Below are 26,130 nucleotides of genomic sequence, written 5' to 3'. Positions count from 1 at the left end.
TCAAACAGTTGTATATAGGCACAAGAGCCAGGCTGGAGCTAAAAGTTTACATCTCTAAGAGTTGTGCCAAGTATAGGCAGCAGAGGACCTGCAGGTTTTTTTGTATGGTTTTGTTTGGTTTTGTTTTTAAGGGATTCAAGATTAAATGAGGCCTGTCCTATTCAGACTGAAGGTAGAGCTAAAACAAGAGTGAGCTATGCATTCTGAAAAAGACTGTCATTATTATCTTTTTTTTTTTTAGTTTAGTTAGTTAAGAAAATAAATAGAAATTAGGAAATCAGGAAGGCTGATTATGAGTTGAATTTTAGACCTGTTCAATTTGAAATGATGATGCATGGTCCAAGAGGAAAGTTCCAAAATGTGTTTGGAAGCATACACCTGGAACTTGAGAGAAGGGGTGAGCCAAGCACTCTTCTCTTTGTTCTCACAGACAAGTTATTTGAAACTATGAATCTGGATGAGTTTTCTTTATAGAAAAGGTCAGACGGCTGAGAACTGAGTGACTCAGGGATCACTGGCACCCAGCCAGTTTGGTGGGATGAGAATGGGTTCAGCTTGAGTGCCTGGGAGACAGTTGCATGGAAAGTTCAAACTTGTATCCAGAGGCAACGTCAGATAGTAAGGCAGAGCAAGGCCACAGTGATAAGACAGACTGGGGAAGTGGTCCGAGTGAGGAAAAGACAATTAGGTGTCTGAGAAGATACGATAAGGAAGTTGAGAGGTGGAAAAGTTGGTATCCCAAAAGCCAGGGGAAGAAGGGAAGAGGACTATCTTAACAACAGGTTCAGTAAAGTAAGTTCTGAAACAGTTCTGCTGTGTTTGACAATGTAGATGTCATTTGGTGATCTTACTGAGAGCTATTTTTATGAGGAAGCCCAAATGATGTGGGTTCCGGAATGATGAAAGCACACTGATGACAATAGTTCCAGAAAGGCCAAAATCCAGGGCATAAGTTCCAGACCAGTGAGGATGTTTTGTACTTATTTTGTTTTATTATGGGAAAGATTTCAGTTTATCTTGTGAATGGAAAAGGATCCAATAGAGAGATAAAGTTTGAAGAAAGAAAAAGGTAATATAATACTTTCTTGACAAAATGGCAGAGAGAGTTTCTTTAGAGTTTAGATCTACCACTGAACTAGGTGAGTGCACATTCATTATCAAAGCAAGAGAATTGAGCACCAGAGAATCACTTCCTGAATTGTTAGCCTGGATGACTCTGCTCTGTATGGGTTGTGTGGTTGATTAATCTTAGAGGACTTCTGAGTAGCTTTTCTGGAATGACTTAGTAACCTATCTCAAGCCTCACTTAGTCTACCTCATTCCATGAGCCTTAATTGCATTTGAATGAAAGTCATTGACAAGGCCTTGTGATTCTGAGTTCCAAATTTATGACTTACATATTTGAGACCACAATTTAATGGAAGTTGCTTTTTTCCCCCTCCTCATAGGGCACATGTACTTGCCAGAGAGAAATAGAGAAAGGGAAATAAGAATCAATGCCCAGGGGGAATGGACATGCCATTAATCTTTTCTGCTGCTTCATTGCCCTATCAGGATTTTGGGTAGGTTCACACATGCGCTGACCATGTTTTTCAAGTGCCCAGGTCTAGGACTCAAACAGTGGAGTCAGCCCTGTGAGATCCAGTGCCTTAACTACCACACTATCTGCTGGCCTGGGAGACTGGCAACTTCTTATACTTTAGATGCATAAGACCCTTAATTGAATTTAACTGTAGCTTTTACCCATAATATAGCTTAAGAAGTAAACAAAACAGATACAGATTTAAAAAAAAAAATGGTTAAAGCATTAGAAGAAAAGTATAGGAAAAGTAAGAAAGGATACCACTGCAAAATTCAGACTAATGACAGTAGGTTAATTTTAAAATATATTTAAAGTAAACTTATGCTACAGTGTAGCTTATTCTTCATTAAATCATTACTTCATTACTATCACAAGCAAAGGCTTAGAAAGGTTAAGACTTACCCTATAATAAATTGGAGTTTTGATTATTACAATAGTCATTACACAGTGATTCTGATGTTTTGTTTCATTGAGAATCTGAAAAATTATGACTTAAGGAAAGGTAACAAATCCTTTCAAAACTTATGTAATTGTTGGGGCCAGCAAATGGTGTAGTAGTTACATTGCTGGATTCCTACATGGCCAACTGCAGTTAGAGTCCCAGACTCAGTGGCTTGAAAATCATGCCAGGTGTGTATGTATATGTGCCCAAGATCTTGGGAGACAAATGGAGGAGAAGGGATTGCTGTATGGTTATCACCCCAGGAGAGGGGTGATTTCTTACTTTCCCTCTCACTGTCTCTGTCTGTCTCTAAGGTGAGCATACGTACCCTATGGCAGAAACCTCTTAAAAAACAAAAATGTGTGTTATTCTTGAAGGCGATGAAAGAGATTGAATACTTTCAGATATCCTATTCTGGACAGATAATGGAGGCCTAATGAGTCATTGTAGGAGCTTTGATTTTCAGATAGGAAACCAGAGGCAGGTTTTGAGAATATTTTCAGACATGATTTGTCTTGCCGTTTTTAAACTTCAACCTTGCATTTTGTACTGAGAGTAGACTCTAGGTACTCAAGTGCCAAAGAAGGGAGACATGCTCTGAAACTACTGCAGTGATTTAAATGGAAGGGGTGGGGTTAGGTCATCATGGCCTTAGTGGAGGTGATGAGATGTTGTTGCATAGAGATAGTTTGAAGGTAGAACAAGATTTGCTGATGAATGGGATTTCAGTGAGGAAAAAGGCAGTGATTAAGGGTGACTCAATGGTTTTTGACCTGAGCCATTGAAAATATGGAGCTGCTATAAAATGAGATGGAAAGACTGTAGAAAGAATGAATAAGATTTGTTCTTGGATGAAGATCAGGTTTGGTTTTGAACATACTGGATGTGAAATGGAAATCTCTATTATGTATTCAAGTGGTCATGTTGCATAGGTAGTTAAAGGGAAGGGTGGAGTTCAGAAGAAGGGTCTGCATCCTAGGATGTGTTTTGTTAGTCACCAGTGTACAGAATATACAATGGATGGGACTACTGGGCTGGGGTCTCAAACCTGGCATCTGGGTATTTGGATTAGGAAACTGAGGGAAATTTCAATGGGAAATAAAATACAACTCTGGGCTTTGCTCTAAGAGATTATGATTCATTTGGAATGGAGTGAGTTTAAGACATCAGCATCCTTTAGATGGTCCCCATATGATTCTAATATTATGAATATGGGGTCAAGTACTACTGCCCAGGAAATAAATTGCAGAAGTATTCCAAGAACTGAGTCCTTAGCCATTCCATTAGGCAGAGGTTAGAAAATGAAGAGCAACTAGGAAAAAAAAAAATGAGGATAAGTAGCCCATAATGGAGAAGGAACAAATAAAGGACAGCTTGGAAACCCAATGAAGAAAATGTGTGTTTTTCCTGGCCACATAGACACAAACATGTTTAAGAATAGAGTTTCTTACGAGCCAGCAGTTAGCATAATGGCTATGTCGCTGGATTCCCACGTAGTCAACCGTGGTTCGCGTCCCGGACCCGGTAGCTTAGAACTCACGCCGGGCGCGTGTGCGTGCATGCCCAAGATCCCGAGAGCAGAATGGAGGAGAAGGGATTGCAGCATGACCATCCCTCCTGGGGGGTGATTTATTGCTTTCTGTCTCTCTGTCTGTCTCTGTCTGTCTGGTGAGCGCACGCGCCCTACAGCGAAAAACCTCTCAAAAAAAAAAAAAGAATAGAGAATTTTAATTTTGGAGAAAAATTAACTTTAAACATAATTTTAAAAAAGATTCTTAAGGAACAGGAACAAAATGGTGCCTTTTGTTTGACTGGTAAGAGGAACTTCCATCTTTGAGGATCTGGCCTACCATGTCCAGAGTTTTGGTTGGTTATGCTAAAGTACACCTTCTGTATCTTGTCTGTCTCCCCATCCTTCTCCCTCATTTCTTTTTTCTCCCTCCTCTAATTTATCTCTCTCTCTCTTTTTTACTTATGTCTTCCTCTTCTTTCTTTACCTATTTAATTTGAAATTTTGCATGATTTCTTGTAGCTGTTTATTTCCATTTATAGTAACCCAAATGGTGGTGATTCATGACATTTTCAATACTAATATTTTAGTACTTTTTTCAGATAAATTATATTCTTACTTATATACATTTGTGAATATGGGCACATAGCTTAAAAGAAATAGCTTCCAGGCCAATAGATAACATAGAGGTTATATTGCTGTATTCCCACATGGCCAACCATAGTTGGAGTCCTGGACTCGTGGCTTGAAAATCATGCTGGGCACATGTGTGTGCATGCCCAAGATCCTGGGAAGAAGAAGGGATTGCAGCATGACCATCCCCCGCCCCAGGGGTGATTTCTCACTTTCCCTTTACTGTCTTTGTCTCTCTCTATAGTGAGTGCATGTACCCCAAGACAAAATCTTCTTAAAAAAAACCCAAATAAATAGCTTCAAAAATCTCCCTCTAAGACCTATGACTTTTTCAACAATTATTTGATTTTCTACATTAAATTGCATCCTCTTGGTATTTGAATTGGTTTCTATCCATTCAGAATACATAAAATATTCATTGTTTGTTTGAGATTATATTCTCAAATGACCTGCTTGACTCCCTGAACTAATAGAAGTAACAAAGAAATACCTTTTTGTTTTTAGAAATATGCCCCCACTTTTTAATAAATACTTACATAAAGTGTCAAAGTATTGCAGGTATGAAAACCTCTTGTAATCAATAAGTATAATTATCAACCCAATGGTAGAATATTGTATAAAGGTGTCATAATTCCAGAAAACTCTAGCACTCTTGCAAAGCAAAATTTTTTTAAACAGAAAGTTTAAATTGTATACATTAGGAATCTATTTGAATGATTCACTTATGATCTTCCAGCTCAGGAGGTTCTATCTTTGGAGGAGTTAATGAGTTGGATAGAAAAAGCAACATACCAGATGTGTGTGCACAATTGCCCAAAATCCCAAGAGGAAAATGAAGAAGAGATTGCAGCATAGCCATCCTCTCAGAGTGTTCTCTCTCTCTCTCTGGTGAATGCATGCATCCTATAGCAAATTTTTAAAATAGTAATAATCAACCTAATTTCACTAATGTCTAAACTCTAAATGAAATGTAGTGTTTCTCTGAATTATTACTGTAGGCAATAATTTTCAATAATGTTAATTGTACTTTGTCGCTGATATTTTCATGTCATATTAGAGTTGTGCAGAAACTCTGAGATTTCTGTGTTAATCACCTCTTTAAAATTTAAAATTATAGTAATTATTGAGTTGGTGCTAGATTTTGTGCTTGTTTATTAATTAATTATTATTTATTGTGTTTATAAATAGGTTTTTGTTTTTGTTTTTGTTTTTTGCCTTATGGTGCATGCACTTGCTGAAGAGAGAGAGACAGAGACAATGTGAGGGAATGTGATAAATCACCCCCAACCCCCCATTACTATCCCTTTTCCTCCATTCTCCTCCCAGGATCTTGGGCATGCATGCACATGGATCTGGCTTGATTTTTCAAGCTTCCGGTTCTGGGACTTGAACGTGGTTGGCCATGTGGGAGTCCAGTGATGTAACTGCTATGCCATCTGCTGGTCCCAAGAAGTTCATATTTATTCTACCTCTACTTATAACTATTTTTCAACATAATTAGTTTCCTTCAAAATCCTATGTATTTTATTTTACAAACACAACAAAAACAAAAAAACTAAAAATATCTGCTCTAGACACCTTTGTATCCTAAGCATTTGTTGTACTAAAAAATTATTTTGTTAACTTATTTTTTAAATTTGCATTTCTGTATGCAGTTTTCATAATGTAGAGAACAGATTATTTTTTTTAGTTTTTTATTTTGCTCACATTCAATTAAAATTTTAATGAAGAATGCATCCAAACTTCCACCTTAAAAATCTCTATTACATAGTGAATTCATAAGTAGCATTTGTTTTTGTGTTGAGTTTTGTTTTGTTTTGTTTTGTTTTAGTTAAAGGGTGTGTGCACTCACTGCGGACAGAAAGACAGAAAGAGGGAAAGTGAGAAATTACCCTACAGGGGGATGGCCACACTGCAATCCCTTCTCCATTCTCCTCCCAGAATTTTGGGCATGCACGCATGCCTGAATTTGAAGCCACTGGTGTTTAGGAGTTGAACCATGGTTGGCCTTGTGGGAGTCCAGCTGCCTTAACCACCATGCTACCTTCTGGCCCTTGTGTTTACATTTTAATGCTATATTTTTACAGATGAATCGTCAGAGATGCCAGAATACAAAGAATATTAACGCCGTAGATTTTGTATCCCACAGTTTAGATCATCTTAATTTAACGCCCCATAAATAAGTATAGGAGAAAACAGAAGAAATTCTTTGGAGTCAACAATGTGGGGGCATATTTTTTTCAGGTCTTTTGGGCCACTTCTTCTATGAGATTTGAATTGATATGCAGCACAGTGTGTCCTCCGGCCCCCTTTCCAACACAGGGCCCTGGTAATTTGCACTGGCTTCTCTTCCTCTTGTACACTTTGACTGAAGGGAAAATTGAAGTTGGTGGCATCCTCTCAAGTGGATGTAGGAGGCAATTAGAAGAATAAAATTGAATAATTATAAAATAGTTTACTCAGAGAAGTGAGTCATGTTCCTCATTTTAAAGGAGAGAAGATATTCACATAAATAAATTGTAGTTGTCTCTTAAAGATGGAGAAATCCAGAAGTTTGGAGAAAATGTGGAGGTAATTGAAATAAAAAAGCAAATTGGATTTATATTACTATTTTCCCAAAGACATATTAAACCTGCCTAAATTTCTACTCTGACTTCTCTTGGGAAATCAAACTAGAGAAACCAGACCTCTTGGGGAATAATATCCCTATAACATAACATAATTTAAAGTTGACACTAGAAGTTGAAGTTTATTTTTTTTTCTAATAATTATTCTCAGTGAGGGATACAGAAATTGCACTTTGGAATGACAGAAGAGTAGTTATTTTAGAAAGAATATTTCAACATCTGTGGTAGATATCTCCTAGAAAACGTGTTCTGTGGAGTGACAGGAGAAGGGGAAGTAAAACTGAAAGTCTCTTCATGTCAGGACATAACAATGAATTATATTCAGTCAACAGGTATTTATTAAGGGTCTGCCAGGTGGCAGGCCTGTGTGCCAAAGTCCTTAGAGGTGTCCCGTTTTATTTTTTAATCAAGTGCCTTAATATTTTTTACAGTTGCTTTTGAAAATTTACACTTTTAGTCAGGAATACATATGAACCTACTGGCTTTCAAATGCCAGTTGACCATAAAAAATATTATACATGTATATACACACAGACATATATGTGCATGTGTATACTTATTATATATGAAGGGTCTGCAAAAAGTTCATGAAAAATACATGCTAGAAAAATACGCATGGACTTCAAAATGTTTTTGTACCAAAAACTCATACTATTTCTGTTTTTCTATAAAATTTTGAAATCTCTTTTTTCTTTTTTTTTTTTTTTTTCTAATTTGCTATAGGATGCATGTGCTGGCCACAGAGAAAGAGAGAGAGAGAGAGAGAGAGAAAGGGAAAGTGTGACAGCACCCTTTGAGGGGGAAGTCTATGCCAAAATCCCTTTTCTAGTCTCCTCTTGGATTCTGGGCACATACGTACAATGTGCTCAGCATGTTTCTCAAGTTGCTGGGTCCAGGACTCAAACCTCAGGGTCAACTATGTGGGATCCAAGTGCCTTAACCACCATACCACCAGCTGGCTTTGAATCCCTTTCTATGTATGTGGTGTGTATGTGTGTGGGTGTGTGCATCTCTTTCTGGATTCTACATCCTTTTTGTTGTCTTTCTGCACATTTTCTCCTTCCCTTCACAGATAATAGTTTTTCTTTTTTTTTTTTTTTTTTTTTTTTCTTTTTAGAGGTTTTTGCTATAGGGGATGTGCGCTTCCCAGAAAGACAGAGACAGACAGAGAGACAGAAAGCAAGAAATCACCCCCCTGCCCCCCCAGGGTGGACGCTCACATCACAATCCCTTCTCCTCCATTCTCCTCTCGGGATCTTGGGTACACATGCATACGTTCCCGGCATGAAGTTAAGCCACCGGGCCCATGACTCAAACCATGGTCGATTACATGGGAGTCCAGTGACATAGTCATTACACCAACTGCTGGTCCTGCACAGATAGATTTCTTAAAAGGATATCTGCATTGTGGTCCCTCTTCACTTTCAATCATTCTTCCTCACATTGCTATTCATTTCTGTCCCTAACACATCATCGACATTTCTCAGTCCAAACAGAGTGTCTGATACAACCTTCTCAAAATATTTTTCCTTCATGCTCCAGTGGCACCTCCGTGGCCTAGAGTTTTTATTCCCTTGATTAACTCATCTTCCTGCTCTTCTTCCTCAGACTTTTCTTAAGTGCTGTTGTTTCCTTGCAGGTACATTTGTCCTGGACAGTTGAGTCATTTTTATTCACTATGAGAGTCTCAGCTACCTCTTACACCCTAGCTCAAATCTTATTATCAATGAAGCTCCAGGCCAGTGTTTCTAGCTAGCTCTTGGATATCACCATTTGAGTATCTTCAGACTTAACATATCTCATACCAACATATTTTATTATTTTTTAAACATATTTTAAACTATTTTTCTTCCTGGATTTCATCCTTGGTTAATGGCCCCAGAAACCAGGAAGTCATACTTGATTCTCTCTTTGCTTTTTCCTCCTGCCAAAGTTTACCTTTTTAGTTCTTCAATAAAAAGAGCTAAAGAAAAAAGAAAGGGAAACAGGCTTTCCCAATAGGGTGTTAAGACCGTGATCCACCCTAAATCCTAGCCCTGGTTTGGGTCACAGGCATGAAGGTCACTGGCCTGCTCTGGGAGTGCATGGATTGCAAATCCAGGACTTTTTCCATGTGGGTTCAGTTGTAATACTACTGCAGCATCACCTGGCTCGAAAATAAGTAACTCTTCCCTGCCCGTCACTGCCTCATTTAGTGTCTTCTAACCCAACCTCTTTTAGATTTCCTCAAAGTCATCCTGCTACTCCTGCCTCCTCAATTCTAACTTGGAAAGAAAGTCAAAGGTATACTCTATGGAATCTCCAGCTCCAACAACACTGAGCCACTTACACCTCTAAACCTATCATGTTCTTGCCTCTGTGGCTTCACGTAACTCCTCACCGACTGGAACAATCATTGCTTTATTTTATTTTATTTTATTTTTATTTTCACCTACCATATGCTCCTTCTACAAGACAGCTCAGGAATTTCTCTGCTTCCTCTCTCCACCCTGCACTCTCTCCTCCACCTCCTAGAGCTCCATCTTACAAGTCTGAATTTGATATCAAAGCTCCGTACACTTGTGCCTCAGTTTCCTTATATGTAAAATGGGGCTAGTAACAGTGTCTATCTTATACAATTATTTTACGTGTTTAATGAATAAAATATTTATAAACTGCTTACAACAGTGCCTGGAACATAATGAGTACTACATTAGAAAGTTCCAAAATTAATAAAACATAAGAGACAAAGTATTTTGGTCATCACAAGAGCCATTGGAATCACACTGACTTAAGTTTGCATCCTGGCCTTCCCTTTAATAGATTTATGTCTTGGGCCAGTTAAATAAACTTTTCTAACCTCAGTTTCTTCACTGTGTAATGAGCCCAGTGCCCAACTCATGAGATTCTCTACGGATGAGGTAATACTCATACAACATTGGCTTTGGGAGCTCTCCTGATCTTTGCCTGCTCCCCAAGCACCATGGCTTCCTCTGAAGCACAGCAGTTACTGCACTGTACCATGCTGTGTTGTAACTGTAATTGTATTTAAGCTGCACATTGTGTTGCTTGAGATTTGTCTTGGAAGTGAGGGCAGTATCTGGCATGGAGCCATATGCTCAATGAAGTTTTGCTGAATGAACGTTTAGCCACCAAGGCTTTGTCTCTGAGTGCCTGAGCTGGTCAGGAATGAGGACTATATTTAGTCATTCCATTGTTTTCCTACTTCGTATAAACTCACCACTTTTAGAAAGTCTGCTGTGGCTAACACCACATGATTCTAAAGTCTTCTATTGATAAGAGTACACTATTTGTACTTCCATCGCTGCCCACGGTCGGTCGTATAAAGCTTACTTTCTAGCCCACATTCAGTCCCTACAAGAAGGCAATGAGGACCTGTGCCTTCATGGTTCTTGCACAGGAAGGGGATCTGCTCCCGGGGCTTAGCCAACATAGAGTCAACTGGTATTCAGCATTGATTAATTTTTCGTTGTGCTTTGAATATTGTATTAAGCCCAGTAATGGCCTCATTCAAGGCCAAGTAAAGACCCTGAGCTAATCTTAACCATCTACTGGTTATAAATAATAGTAGATTATATCATCTTAGAATCTTAGGGCTTGGAAAGATCTTTGAAACCATTCGCCTGCCCCATGTACGCATATCAACACTGAGTGAAATGATGCATTCAAGATTACTCAGCTAATAGTGACAGAGCCACGACTTGAAAGGCAGTTTTAATTTTCCAGTATCACAGTCTTCATAACTAGGGTAATGCGTGGCTGGGTGTGCCACTCCTGAAGTGGAAGGGTGATCAATAATTGAAACACTTTTTTTTTAATGCCTTCAAATATGTTATTTCCCAGTTGCTAATAGCCTCACTTAAAACAAACAAACAAACACAGTAACAACCACAGACACTTAACATCATTTTTTTTCCTGTGTTCTGGCATTTGCCTTCCCAAATAGTTTTAGCAGGTAATGAGTTATGGTCCAGGAAAAACTCCTAGGGGGTGGCCTGGATGAAGTACAGAAGACTAGGAAGCAGCTCAGTTAGAAGGGCTTTATTTTTATCTTCTTTTCCACAATTTAAAGTAATACACAAGCCTACAACATTTTTATTGTATGAGAAAGCCAAATCTTTCTGCTTTTCTCAACCTTGGAGCACTCACAAACAACATAGTCATAGATTTTCTTGGCTCTGGCATTGTTTGTACACTAAATTAAGGTGGAGATATTTATACCTTATAATTGTAATGTCATTCTGCCTTATTCCTTCAAAGCTTGTGATAGTGCCTTAAAAAAATCAAATGGTATTAGTAGATCACATGGGTGGAGAGGGAGGGATGTGGAAAGAGCAACAATGCCATCATTGATTCACAAATTAATTCCATAAATAATAGGATTTACCTCCTGTGCACTGCTTTGAAACATGCTTTGGTGTCTCATTTCGCTGTAACATTTCACTCTGTTTGCTGCTCTTCATCTTGCCTGGCGTGTCTGTTAGACTGCTGTGCCTCTTTGGTTGGGGCCTGTCTCTTCTGTCAGGGCTGGGGAGCTCATCCTGGGCCTTCTCCAGGCGAGGCTCCTCTTGCCTGTGAGAGGCCTGTACCTCCTGCCGGGGATGCTGCCCCTGCCTCTGTAGGCGCCTGCAGGAACAGTCATGCTGCGGACCTCTCAGCCCTCTGGATTGCAAAGGTGACCGCTGGACTCTTGCTGAGCGAGAGTGGGTCAAGTGCCTGGAGAATTGTGTGCCTGATCCCAGTCCTGTGAATATTGTCAGCTTCAGTGAACTAAGTCTGCTTCCTTTTCCTGTTTATCTCTGTGCGCGCTGCCATAAAGACCTCCTGTCATAGGTGACCTGGCCAACTCTGTGAGGCTCTGTAATAGGATAGTGTCAGTGACTGAAAGCATCCGCTTTCGGGGTGTGCTGTTTTACTGCTCCTCATCATCACATAACCTTTTATAGGATCACCTCGGGAGTACAGCATGGTCTTAAAAAACCAAGTCAAAACATTGATTTATTCATTATTTTTCTTTATTTGTAATAGAGCATGTGTGCATACATGTGAAGGTGTAAGAAACAGAGAAAAAGGAGCATCCCTCCCAGCATCAGGTTATGTTGTGATCTTCCTCCAGTCCTCCAGTCCATGAGAACTTGGGAATGCACACGTGCTGGGCATGATTCAGGCTAACCTGGCCAGGAATCTGAACCACCGTTAATTACCGTGGAGTTTCAGTCTTCTCTTGAACAGCACATCCCATCTTGCCATGGAGATGGCTTTTGATTTATTTTCATAATCTATCTTGCGCAATCTTTAAACCAAGGACCAACAAGAGGAGATGAAACTGAAATATGAATTGTGATATAAGCACAGTTGGGAAAAGAAAATTGGGAAAGCTAGAGATTTTTTTTAGATCATGTTTATACAAAAAAACATTTTCATTAAAACTAGAAGATTTACTTTCAGATATTTTATGCTAGCCAGAAATGCTATTATTACCAACTTTAGCTGACTGTTGAGCATTGGTTCTTTCAAGGAAAGTGTTTTTACAATCAAAAGTAGATTTTTATCATTTAAAACATATTCAACCTTGTTGTTAATCAAATTTATTAGACATTTCAACTGGCCAACTTTAAAAACGTCAGCACAGAAAATGTTCAAGAAATGTGCGGTCTTACTCTGTTTTTGCTTTCTAGTTTCCAGAAAAAAAAAATCAATGCATAATCATCGAAATATGAAAAACATAGATTATTATTTTTAAATCATCTGCTAAAGCTGTAGACATTACTAATTCTTCTCTGGGCAGATTTCCACTTTACTCTTCTGCAAATTCTCTCTTATAGAGTTGCCTCCTTTGTTATTCCTCTCTTTTCAAGTGTTTGAGCTATGGACAGTCTTTTACAAACCTCCTTTGGTCAGAATAGAATGGCCTTAAGTCAGTGTGGCAGTCACGGTGAGTGGAACACAGGTAGGTAGAAAGGTGTGGTCTTTTTGGGATAGGTATTCTGTATCATCACCCTTGCTATTACAATCATAATATTGAGTAAGCACATATAAACTCCTTAAATGAGCACCGTATATGCAATCTCTCTTAGTCTTCCTCGTAAATCTAGGAGAACAGTAGTATTACTAGCTATCAAATTTGAGATCTTAAAATGTTACAGAGGTTCAGTAAGTGAATTAAATATTATTTGCATCATTAATATTTTTTTTAGCCTTTCTTTCCTTTCTTCTTGCCCAAATACTAACTTTATACATGAAATGTTCTAAATAGACACCTCTATAACTAAACTTTTATGCCTCTTCAGAATTCTGTGTTAAGTTTCTGGGAAACATATACTTAAACTCAGTAAAATACAAGTCTTCAGAAAGGACTACTGAACCAGTGCTACAGTTAAGTCATGACCAGCGATTACTGGACCACATCCGAGAGTTTATAATATTTAATGATCAGGCAACGGGGATAAAAATAAGAGAAGCTGAAAACTGTGCTACCCACTTGTTGTAATTTTAGATACGAATGATGTCCCATAGGAAGGGGATGGGTTCCAAGAATTGGAGACATGGTAGAAGTTTTATTAGGGAGACTCTTAATGGGACCTGGGAGGATGGTGCTGTTTTTCTTTTTCTTTTTCTTTTTTTTCCCCTCAGGAGGTTCTTTTGCATTTGTTGAGATGAAAGATAACAGTGAAGATTATTGTTTGATTTCCCAAAGTGTGATCTTTGTGCTGCATTGGAAAATGTAGCTCTTCTCTAACTTTCTTTTCACCTCCTGACCTAGCTCACTTTCCTCCCCACTAGGAAAATGTTGACTATCTTCTGGCTAAGACCCGTGGCCTCTTAGGACAGCTGCTTGCCAAAGGGGGTTCTGTGTAGGAGGCACACTGCAGGCCAATTTATTCAGGCAGCAGGTCAGACTAGGGCTATTGGCCAGAAGTGCTGTGCATCCTCTGTCCTGGAGACACGGAGCTACTTGACCCTGAGCTACCGTGCAGTTTTAGTAAATATTTTCCACCACCACCACCCCCTCCCCCCCCCCCCGCACTCACACACTGAAGGAGCAGAACTCCCCAGAAACGTTTCTTACAGCTGGATTTTTAGAGATGCTACATACTCACTTAGCCATCTCAGCTGTGATTTGGAAAAACCAAAACCCACTTCTAGCCTGCTTTTTTATTTTGAATTGAGAAGCAGTCACAGACAGGAAAGCAGTATCTGGGAAGAGAAATGCCTCCAGTCCTTCAACCCGTGCCCAATGCATCATATACCACCCTGGGCAGATATGAGTCTTAGCAGCTAAAAAGTGGGGAACAATATGGGTACACTGTAGCTTTGATTGCAAAACTGCAGAGCCAGGTTTGATCTCAAAGCAATTTCCTAAATTACTAATTATGCATAACTCTGACTGCTCATATGCTAATCTGCAGTTGCTTTTTTGGTATATAGCTGGACTGCTAAATGCTAAGGAGCCTGTTTCTCAGTACATAGTTTACATGATGGGGACGTGATTAAGAAAGTATTTTCAAGCATTTTAAGTCATAGGAAACCTTATTAGAGATGAGTCAAGATAAGACACATAGGATCTATCTTAGCTCAAAATGGGTTGTGGGTTATTCTCAGAATTGAGTGCTCTTTGTCTTTTCCTGTATTCCACTTTAGCTGCTTGTTATCTTTGTTCCAAGAAATTCAGAGCACCTGTCACACATACCACATTTTTAAAAAAGGAAACAAGAGATATATAAGAGATTTGTTTAGAGTTTATTATACAAATAGTTTTTGATGGCTCTTACCCTGTGATTATTTGACCCTAACAAACCGCCTTCCTCCTAATTCCTAGTGTATTTTTGGCCACTTATGGAATGGATAAAACAATTTGAGATAATTTCATTATAAAGGTTCTTATAAAAAGAATCATCAGTCTAATCTTAAACAGAACAAAGATTCCCAGATTGTTCGCTGATATAACCAGTCATCCCAGATGCTGCCTAAGTTGGTTTCAGTTGTTACATTAATGATGTGGAAGAGCTAGAGGCTCTCAAGATATGTCAGTTTCATGGGCCTAACACTGATGGCCTTTCATAGGGCTCAAAGATTTTGTTTTGGGGTTGTATCTGCAGTAATTCATAACTATTTGGGGGAGAGTTGTTTTGCTTTTTAAGTCAAATGTTGCATTCAAGATTCCCTTTTATGATTCTTTTAGCTACTTGGCTTCTGGTATGTTTCTTTGTTGTCCTAAATAAACAGTAGCTGCCAGTCTCATGCTGAGTTCTCCTCACAAGACACTGAATTGCACAATTCTTGCTTGGCCCACTTTGGCATGGGCATCCTTCCCAGAACCCAGTTGGCTTCTCAGAGGTTAAACGCTTTTGGCAAAAACTGAAAATAATGACTGAGTAAAACCATAAAAACTGAAAGCCTCAGGAACAGGGAAGAAGAATTATTCCTGATAGTGAACTACATGGGTGCAGAGGACTTATTGTTTTTAGTTTATTTTCTTATTGAAGCCTTCTAGAGTTTGATCATTCATATAATCTTCTCTGCTTCAACTATAACCACCATCTTCCTCTTGGCACTAGTGAGGGTAGAAACCATAACAACTATTTGTTCTTAGTTTATTTTCATTTTTTTTATTACTCTGAGTCATAAACTACTTTTTACAGAACAGAAAATTTTTTAAAAAACAAAAACTTTTTTTGGAAAGAACGACAATCATATTATTTAATTGATTCTATTGAATCGGGTGGTCCTTTTCTACTTATTTGTTGTTGGTCATTTCTACATATCTCACTACTTATAAAGTATAGAAAATTGATGTGTTTCTAGTACGTGTGTCTATTGATACACAATGCTTAGTATCTCTATAATCTTTAAAAATGTTTGTGGCTTCTTTAGGTGCCTATTAATAGATTTGGTTTTCAGAGTAACTCAAAGCACTTTTCTAGTAAAATATAGAGACCTTTGTTTTAAGACAATATCTCACTTCTCATAAATTTTAATATTTCCATAAGCTGTTTAATCTTTCAAGGTCCTTGTCATTACTATATGTTTTGCCACTAGAGTTTCTAATGTCTGTGTTACTCGTGTTCATATAACCATAGACCTTAATTTTTGTGTTTTAGATTTACATATTTTTTATTTTATTGAGATACCATCTCTCTTTAGTTTGCCAGACCTTTGAAGTTTATTTCAACGATGTGACTGGCAGTTTATCAGTTCTCCAACTAAGTGAGGTCTTTGCTCTTACATGTTGAAAGACAGTGTTTATTGTCAACTCATCATTAAAGCTGAAATTTGGAATAACCTTTACAAAAGGAAAGGAACATGAATCAAGGCTAAACGTAGATAGACGGGAAAAAGAAAAACAAAAACTGAGCAGAATGTTTCAGATTTATAACTGATCTTCCTCCAAGGTCACTAACTGTTGGAAGTGACCCACCCTATCATGGAGGGCAGCACAGACTAAGGAATGAATTGTCTGAGTTCTGATCCTGGATCTGCTACTTACCACCTCTATGACCTTGGGAACATTTCCTAAACTTTCTGTAAGTCTGTCTATACTTTGGTAAAATTTAGGTAACACCAGAACTATTTTTTAGGAATATTATTAGATTTAAATGAATCAGTATTTATTAGGAGCTGAATACGGTTTAGTACAATGGAAGTCTCTTACTTTTTTTTTTTTTAATGAAAACATCTCTTCTTTTAAGATAACAGATTTCTTAATTTGGAAAACAGCAACAAATACTTTCCCTTCATTAAGGCTAGATTTCTCATTCTATGTAAAGCAGCCACTCAAGCCTATTATAGAAATCAGGTTATGTTGAAGAAAATAGGTTAGAAAGGAATGTTTGATCTACAAGCTAAGAACTTTCCCCCCCTTTGTCTACTAAAAATAAAAAGAGACCTTAACAGACTTAATTTGTAGATTTTATTGGCTAGCAGTAGTAGTTTGGAGAGATTCATTTATTTGCCAAAGGCTTTTAATTTATGTAGGACATCTGCCACTGTAGTGTGAGTTTGAAAGAAATATTAATTCTCAAATGAATATATCCTAAGAACAGCAATGAGTTGCTTAGTTAGAAATGTCACTCCCACCTCTTTCATCTTGAGGGCTGTGGATTTTCATACCAATCTCATTCTTTCTCCCTCTTGATTGCTTATTGGTTTTTTCTCCCTTTTTGCATATAGGCATGACTGGACTCCCTTGTATTATTTAATTTTAATTTTTTTTGAGTGAGAGATTTTTGCTATAGGACACATGCATTCACTGGAGAGAGAGAGAGAGAGAGAGAGAGAGAGAGAGAGAGAGAGAGAGAGAGAGAGAGAGAGAGAGAGAGAGAGAGAGAGAGAGAAAGTGAGAAGTCACCACTCAGAGAGAATGGCCATGCTACAATCCCTTCTCCTCTGGTCTCCTCTCAGGAGTTTGGGCACGCAAGCACACATGCCCAGCATAAGTTTTAAGGTGCTAGGTCTGCAAATCGAACCATAGTCGACTATGTGAGAGTCCAGCGATGTAAACATTACACCATCTGCTGGTCCTGAGACTCCCTTGTTTTAAAGAGCACTAAAACTTACATTTCATTCCACTAAGGAATTTTGTTAATGCCCTCCTTCTTCTTTTCACCAATTATCAGATTTGTCTATCTGCCTTCTCACCTCCTAAACCATGTAATCTCATATCTTCAGGTAACTACAAGATCTGATTTAAATGTCTCTTTATCACCTAAAACTCTCAAGGTCTAAAAATTAATCCATTCCCCTCTTGTTATTTTAACTAAGGAAAGTCACACCCAGTAGAAGAAAATCATATTTGGCAAAAGATTGGTATCATTTTTCTTTTCTTTTCTTTTCTTTTCTTTTTGAGACAGTTTTTTTGTTGCTGTTGTTTGTTTGTTTGTTTTTTTCTCTGTAGGGCATGTATACTTGCCGGAGAGACAGAAAGCAAGAAATCATCCCCCCACCCCACCCCCGAGGATGACCATGCCTCAGTCACTTCTCCTCTATTCTCTTGGGGTCTTGGGCATGCATGCACATGCACATGCACACAGCATGAGTTTTAATTCGCTAGGTTGGGACTTGAACTGCATTTGACTCCATGGGAGTCCAATGACATTACCATAATTGAACTGCATTTGACTCCATGGGAGTCCAATGATTTTACCATAATGCCATCTGCTGGTCCCAAGGATTGGTATCTTATACATGAAAAACTTCTACAAATCAATAAGAAAAAAGAGATAATCAGAGATAACCTTTGCTGGCTCTGTGGCCTGTTGGTTAAGGCAACCAGTTCTCATATGGCTGATCACATGGTTTGAGTACCAGACAGTGGCTTGAGAAACCCACCAAGTGCACGTGTGTGTGTGCCCAAAGTCCCAGACAGAGGTAGAGTTGAAAGAGAAGGGATTGTGATATGACCATTCTCTGCAGAGGAGTGCTTTCTCCTCTCCCGCTCTCCCTCATCTCTCTGTGTCATTCTGGTAAGCACGTGCACCTTTTAGCATCAAAAAAAAAAAAAATGACAACCCAATCAAAAAAAAGAAGAAAAGCATGAATACACTGAACACCTCTTTCAAAGAAAAGGAAACATGAATAGCTAACAAACATGAAAATTTGTCTAAATTTACTAGTAATAAAGGAAGTGCAATGTAAAACCCTTATTAGATGCCATTTCACATTCAACTAAATAGCATAAAGTGTAACAATTTCAGAGTATGAGAATGTGGGGCAATGAGAATTTAATCTTTGGGGGAACAAATTCAGTTTTACCCGATATGATTAAAAAGCTTCATTTAGTTGCCCGCAGCTCGGTTTCTACTGCGGCTTGCTTCATAGCAGCTCATGAACTAGTACTTCTGTCTTCTTTCTTTCTATATTTTTCATCCTAATATCTTATGATTCTGTTTGGCTAAGCTTCCTGGAAAAACTTGCAACTATTACTACTAATAAGCCTGGCTCTTTATAATAATCCAAATGTTTTATAATTCATGGTGAATATTTGATATGTTATAAAGAGCTGCCTTTAGTAATAGTAGTAAGAAAAAAAGTGTTTAACTATCAAAAAGTCTCTGGTACTGATTACCAGAACAGTACCATTCTGTAGCTGGAGCAGGGGTGTGTGTGTGAGGGGTTGGGGACCCATGTACTAGGAGACTTGAAGAAGTTGTTTCAAGCATTGGTGTTTAGAATAGCAAAAGCACTAGACATAACCAAAATATCTATAAGTAATAGAATGGATAAATTGATCATGGTATATTAAATTAATGAAATACTATATTCTTGGATAATGAGTGAATTACAGCTACATAAATCAGTATCAGAAAATCTGAAACAGATGACGATGAGCCAAAAGTACTACTCACGTGAATTCATATAGAGTGGTTTCCTTTCTGACTGTGCAGGGACACTTTCATAGAAACTGTTGTACAAAATAAGATTTTAAAAAGAGAAAGATTCATTCAGTATTTAAACTATGATTATCTCTTCAGAGAAAAGAAGATATAATCTGTAAGGGAATGAACCAAAAGAGGGTTCAAAACGTGTAACCCTTTTTAGTTTTTTCTCTAGAGAGACACCAAGAGAGGGAGAGAGAGAGAAAGTGAGAAATCACACCCCCAGAGGGGATGGTCACGCCGCAATCCCTTCTCCTCCATTCTCCTCTGGGGATCTTGGAAAAACACACACACACTCCTGGTGTGTTTTTCAAGCCATTTGGTCTGAGACTCCAACTGCAAAGTCGGTCATGTGGGATCCAACCACTTTAACCTCCATGCCACTGGCTGGCTCCTATTTTTCTTTCCTTTTTTCTTCTTTTTTTTTAATGAGAGATTTACTGCCAGTTAAACACTTTTATTTATTTATTTTTACTACTGTTAAAGGTAGCTCTTTATAACATTTTAAATATTCATCACAATTTGTAAAATATTTGGATTATAATAAAGTGCTGGATTTATAATTAGTAGTAGTTGTAAACTTTTCCAGGAAGCTCAACCAAAGAGAAACATATAAAACAGATATTGGAGATATTGGGATGAAAGTATAAAAGGAAGATAGAGGCAAACCATGGATGTTCTAGAAACATAGAACTAAGCAGACTATAAGACTTGGATTCATGTAAGTTGATTCAAGGTGACTGGATATTACCAAAAATCAGCATTACGAGAAGATTGGAGAGACCCAGAAACTCTTACAGCTCTGTGACTTTTTCCAGTTCCTGCATGGACCGTGGTATGTGAGAGTGAACTTGGCCCTGAGAAGAATGAAAGGAAATATGAGTGTGTTGTTTGAGCCTTTAACTCTACAAGTTTCTATTATGTGTTCTTTTCAGACTCTTTTTTTATTCACCATTTGGTATATAGAACATGACTTTGTCTTTCCAAATTTCCTCCTTTCACCCTCAGAGTTTTCTAGTTGGAGACTGCCAAGAAACTGGGTGAAGGGTGTTCAACGGGTCAGAGTTTGTGATGGGATGAGAAAAGCTTATAGAGTTGAGAGGCTACCTAGTTCCTTTGGTGTTTATTTTTTTGTCCCTGAAGCATTTGTAACAGTGATGCTAGAAGAATTCTATCAATTCACGTCTACATGTACAGTTACATAGCATTGTATAAAGAAGAGCATTCTTCTCTATTATAGTAGGGCTGCCAAGCAACAAGCATTTATTCACTTATTTATTTTTCTTCATGTTTGGTTTTCACACAATTTGCTGAAACTCCATTGAAAGCTTGTAATTTTAATGATTACTGGAGAAACAAAAAGGCATGTGACAGTGGTATGAGGGTGTGTCTGCTTGCTGTTGAGGGAACTAAAATCCCCTTATTAGAGTTCATCCTGTTCAAGATATAAGCATATGGAGAATTTGTCTTATTAGAACTCACATTGTACAAAATGGAAACACATACACACACACATACATATATGCAAAAAATAATGCAGACAGAATTCTGGTAAAAATTTACAAATATTTGTGCTATCAGACTAATGACTTATCACTGATCTCAAATGATTTTTATTATCTATATTAAAGATTCCAGAAATAGAAATTTTCTTCAACCATTCTTCCCACTTGCCCCAAGATTCCCAAGGATAAAACTGTAGAATATGGTATCCTAAATTCATTAGATTGTAATTTGTTTGATTTCTCAACTTTTTTTTTTTAAGAGAAATTTTTGCGATTGCACTCACCAGAGACAGAAAGAGAAATCACCTCCCAGGGGGATGGCTGTGCCTCAATTTATTCTCTTCCACTCTCTCTAAGGATTTGGGCAGCACACACATGTTCCTGGCATGAGTTTCAAGCCACTGGGCATGAGACTTAATTGCTATCAACTACATAGGAGTCCAGCGATGTAACCATTATGCCATCTGCTGGTCCCTGATTTCTCAACTATTTATTAGTTCATGAAGATGGATGAGTGTTATTGTTTAGAAAAGCATCATTAGAGGTATCTCAAGAAATAATAGAGATATACAGTACTTTGCCACCAAATGGAGTGGGAAAGCCATATTTCTGTGTCATTATTCACACTGCCAAGATACAGATCCCTTTGTTAGAAAGAGGCAGCAGAGCTATTCCAGAAGGAATAGTTAGGCCCAACCAGAGTCTTCCTGGTTTTGTTTAATTCTTAAGAAATTTTTTAAAAAAACTGAAAACATGAAGTTGAATCAGTTGTATTAGAAAATAAAATATATTGATCCCAATTTAATGGATTCTGATTCAACTACTGAATTAATTGTTCAGTTATAAACTGAATGTTCCATATTTAATTTTTTTTTCCTTCCACTTTGGAGCAGGTGTGTGGAGCATTTGAAAAAAATTTGTATTTCTGAAAAACTTTTATAAATGTCATGGAATTAGTTTAGTCAAGATTTATATACATATATGTGTGTGTGTGTGTGTATGCTACAATTTGTTGGTTTGCTTGTCTTTTGAATACAGTATCTCAAAGATTATTCAACTAGAATTTTGTTTTTTAGAGAGAGACTTTTGCTATAGTGCATGTGCACTCACCAGAGAGACAGAGAGACAGAAAGTAAGAAATCACCCCCCATCCCCCCGGGGATGGTCACACCGCAACTCCTCCTTTATTCTCCTCTCAGGATTTTGGGCACATATATACATGTTTTTAAGCCACTGGATCCAGTGCTCAAACCATGGTCCACGATGTGGGAGTTCAGCAATGTAATCCTTATGCCATCTGCTCTTCCCTATTCACCTAGAACTTAAACCACTTTTTGAGTTTCCAACTTAACAAAAAACTTCATTTACATTGTAGATTATTTATTTTGATCAATTCTTTTGTCGTCCATTGACAATTTATGTGTTTTGTATTCATTTTTTTCTTGCTATGTGGTCCCTTCACAACTGAAAATGAAGATTGCTGTGTCCACTGTATCCTGGCGTGCTTGTTCTGTGAATTCCTGACCCTCTGCAATATTGTCCTGGGACAAGCTTCGTGTGGCATCTGCACGTCAGAAGCCTGCTGCTGTTGCTGTGGAGACGAGATGGGGGATGACTGTAACTGCCCCTGTGATATGGACTGTGGCATCATGGATGCCTGTTGTGAATCATCAGACTGTTTGGAAATCTGTATGGAATGCTGTGGAATTTGTTTTCCTTCATAAATATTTATCTTTTGTTTGCGTTAAAACTGGAGAGTATTTTAAATTTTTTCTTGTAATGGGAAAGAAAAGCACATAGTAAGATTCTCATGAGGTGACATGGTATTTGCACTGTTAACTCATTATTTTAAGTAATCTCTGAAAGCCTTTCTTCTCTAACTAAATCCACATGGTTTAATATGTGAAATTTTAACTATTTAGTGTTTTAAACTTCTTACTAGTTTACAATAACTTAGGGACATTCTGACACCCCCCCCCAATGTTAAATGTTTCCTCCTTTTTATTTGTATCTCTGTTTCTTAATCTTTGAGAGCACCATGCCTCAAATATATTATTTTTCAGTGGGTATTCAAACCAGACCATTTATTTTTTATGTTTATCTCTTAATGACTAAAAGTAAGCATTCTTTATTTTAAAGTAAACTTTGGGAAACAAATTCCATCCACAGGAGTTTGCACTTGAGCAGAGAAATGAGACCTGTAAAGAATGAACCATGTCACAAGGCATACTGAAGTGAGAATTCCAAGAGAGAGAAATCCAAAAGGCCATAGAAATACCCAGAAAAGAGCTACCAGAATATTCAGGAAGGCATCAAAGGAGAAGTGGCATTTGAGAAGGCCTCTTAGAATAACTGATTCATCTGTTACTTAAATATTTTGACTTGGGACAAAGTTTTAGGTGGTCAAACTGAACTATATATGTGCTTAGCCAGTTCAAAGAAAAATGCCTTCAGCATATTTTTTTTCCTTGCAGAAATATAGCTTTTTAAAAATGATTAATTTAAATGAACTACAAATATTATTTTCTTATACATAATTTAAATGTTATGATGAAATTCATGACAGAAACTGAATGCCTTATGAAAATAACTGTATTTTACAAAGAATATGGGATAGTTTTGATAAATTCTATTTGAATTTGGAAAATTTTTAATATTAAAATCTCTGCACTTGGTTTTGATTTAGTCAAAGACTTTTTTTTAAAATTTTGACATCTTTAAGTCTTTTGGAGGCGGTATATTTGTTTGGGTTTGTTTCTTAACTGATAGTCTATTTTATAAACACAGCTAATCTTCAAAGCAAATCATTCTTTCCAATGCACTGGGCATCTAGAATTCAGTACTGTGAACAAATTCCAGCTTTACAATTTTGTGTTAAATTAAGCCAACTTCGTAGGTTGTAAAGATTCTTAAATTTAAATGAATTACCAAGACTAACAATATCGCTATTGAGACATGGAGACTGTGATTCAGATGAAAGGGAAAGGACGTTTTCATACTATGTGCTCTTCTACTGAGTGGATCTCTCCAAAATTCTAATTTGGCTTGATTTAATGTAATTTCTTATGGAAAATTTGTAACTATACTTTGGAATGAATAGCTATATTTAATTCTGGCTGAATACAAACTGATAGAACAACAAAAAGCATATTTTTGAAAGCCCTATCAAACCTAAGACATGTTTAACCTAAAACGTAGAAATGTCACCTACAGTTTTTGCTTTGAGATTAAACCTAGTTTTTAGTTGTATCTTACTTAAAGGGTTTACAAAATTAAAAAGTTAGCAAACTCTCAAATTCCCCCTTTAGTACTATTTATACACACACACACACACACACACACACACACACACATACACCCTTTCCATGGTTGGGTTTAAATAAAATTCTAGTAATGCCTTTTGTCTTCCTCTTCTAAAGTTTATCTTTAATTTGTTCCACCAGACATAAGAAAACCTTTGCACAATTTCACAGTAACTACAATCTGAATGTTTCCATATACCCAGAGTTGATGTACATGTATATATTAGGATGTAAGCATATCATCTGTTTATAAACATATAAAGCCTCCTAATGACCTAAATTTGTTAGAATATCTGACTATTAATCCAGAAAAAATTTTCAGTCAAATGATTTGTCTAATTTTTAAATATGGTCTGCTACTTTTTTGTGATAAGAATATAAGTACATTTAAAATAATGTTTCTCTGTAATAGAGAACATTAATGGATACCAGGATTTTGTTTTTGTGTTTATATTTGCAGTATTTCTCCTCTGTTGTTTCCAAGCAGTCATCTTGTATAATTAAAAAGAAAAGTAGGCAAATGTGAAAGTAGTTCCAATATTTTTTTAGAATTTCTTTATGTAAAATGTTTTGTTGAAGTATATGACCAGCATGAGAATTTAGTTATAGATTTGCTCTCCTTTTAAATGTGGAATCTTACTCAAATGTTTTCAAACTGGACTTGTATTATCCTGAGTACACTATTTTGAAATTAAAAAGGAAATGACTTATTTATTGTATATTAGCATACTTTCCTATCTAATTGATGTATTAGTTGATTTATATATGAATGAGGGTTTTCTTTATACATCTCTTTCTAAAGATTTCTTGGTCTCCTTATATAAGTCAGATGACTCATGCCCATAAATTAGCTATGAAAGATATAGACCAATTTATAGTGTAAATCATGACTTCAAAACATAGTGCTCTTTTAAAAATCCAAAATATGTCAAAGCACAAGCTTTATAGATTTTTTAGTAAATTGGTTTCACTTATTTATTTTGGAATTATATCTCAACTTATAAAAATTAAAGTAACTTTTTAAAGATATGCTCAGATTGAACATGAAGTTAAAAATGCTCAAGATCAATGAAATTTAGTTTATTGAATTTTTACATAACACTAACTCACCAGAAGTATTCTTATTTTGTGTTTTTAGTGGCATAATTTTTGGAAATGTCTTACAGTTAGTATGTAACTAAAATAATACACAATGCCTTTATTTAGTAGAAGGCTTTTTATTTAGAAAAAAAATATTTTTGTGTTCTTACAGTGAATCAACTGCATCTATTTTTCTCACCCGAATAGTCAGTATTATTTGAGCAGTTCAAGGAGTAACCAAGGCAACCTTATGTAATAACTTTCCATTCCTTATCCATACACACTCTATCAGTGCCCTAGATTCTAATGTTATAAACGTCAAACGTCGCTGCTTACCATAAATAAGACTCGAGTCCAGAGACTCTGTGACTTGCCTTCTAGAATTCTAGTTAAATACTAGATTTACCTGCTGCCTAATGAATAAGTTTATTTATTAATGAGATTATTTTTCAAATTATTCAAGACCCTTATGCCCCTTCCAATTATTTTTGATTTTTAGCCCTGTAGGATTGTTGCATCTAAACTGACAGTCCAGATAAAACGTAATCAAATACAATAATACTTATTTTTCTCTTCCTTTTATACTTATAAAGTAAAGCATGCAATTAACAATGGTTAATATTGGTAGGATTTATTCCACACTTACTTTTTGTATTGTTATTTAATGATTAAGTATTGTAAGGAAGCCCTTTCAATCCTTTGTCTCTATGTGCCCCTATAAACAATAAAATATACAGTGTATGTCTTCTCTGTCCTTGAATTGGTATAGGAACCTCAAGAAAGTTGCGTAGCCCATGGGAAGTTTCAACATAGGGAAGAAGTTTAGCACTTTTTGTGAGAAAACGATTAGTCCAATGGTGAGGTTTCTTACATTTACTTAGCTATTTAAGATTATTTTAGAGGTTCTGGTTAAAATGGAAAGGGTCTTGGAGAGGGGAGACCATTATGATTCACCCCTAATGTACAGGGTAGATTTTGCAAAAACTATCATTGATGACCAAATCAACCCTATATTTTCAAACTATAAAATTCTCAGTGAATGGGGACCAGCAGTTAGCATAACAGCTATGTCACT

The 26,130-nt window shown here is 37.0% G+C and overlaps 1 protein-coding gene across 1 annotated transcript in view; it reads left to right on the top strand.

Moving 5' to 3' along the window:
• Positions 1 to 25,796, top strand: part of MDFIC (MyoD family inhibitor domain containing) — a gene marked incomplete at its 5' end in the record, with an annotated part of 95,467 nt that extends 69,671 nt beyond the window's left edge. The window contains 1 exon segment of the mRNA XM_014593215.2: positions 22,150 to 25,796. Coding sequence (XP_014448701.1) covers positions 22,150 to 22,397 — 248 coding nt within the window.
• Between the last annotated feature and the right edge of the window lie 334 nt (positions 25,797 to 26,130).

This window comes from Tupaia chinensis, unplaced genomic scaffold (genome assembly GCF_000334495.1).
Source record: "Tupaia chinensis unplaced genomic scaffold, TupChi_1.0 Scaffold139935_1, whole genome shotgun sequence".
In the NCBI taxonomy this organism is placed as follows: domain Eukaryota; kingdom Metazoa; phylum Chordata; class Mammalia; order Scandentia; family Tupaiidae; genus Tupaia; species Tupaia belangeri.
The sequence above is the reverse complement of the archived record's forward strand: the minus strand, read 5'-3'. Positions and strand labels throughout refer to the sequence as shown.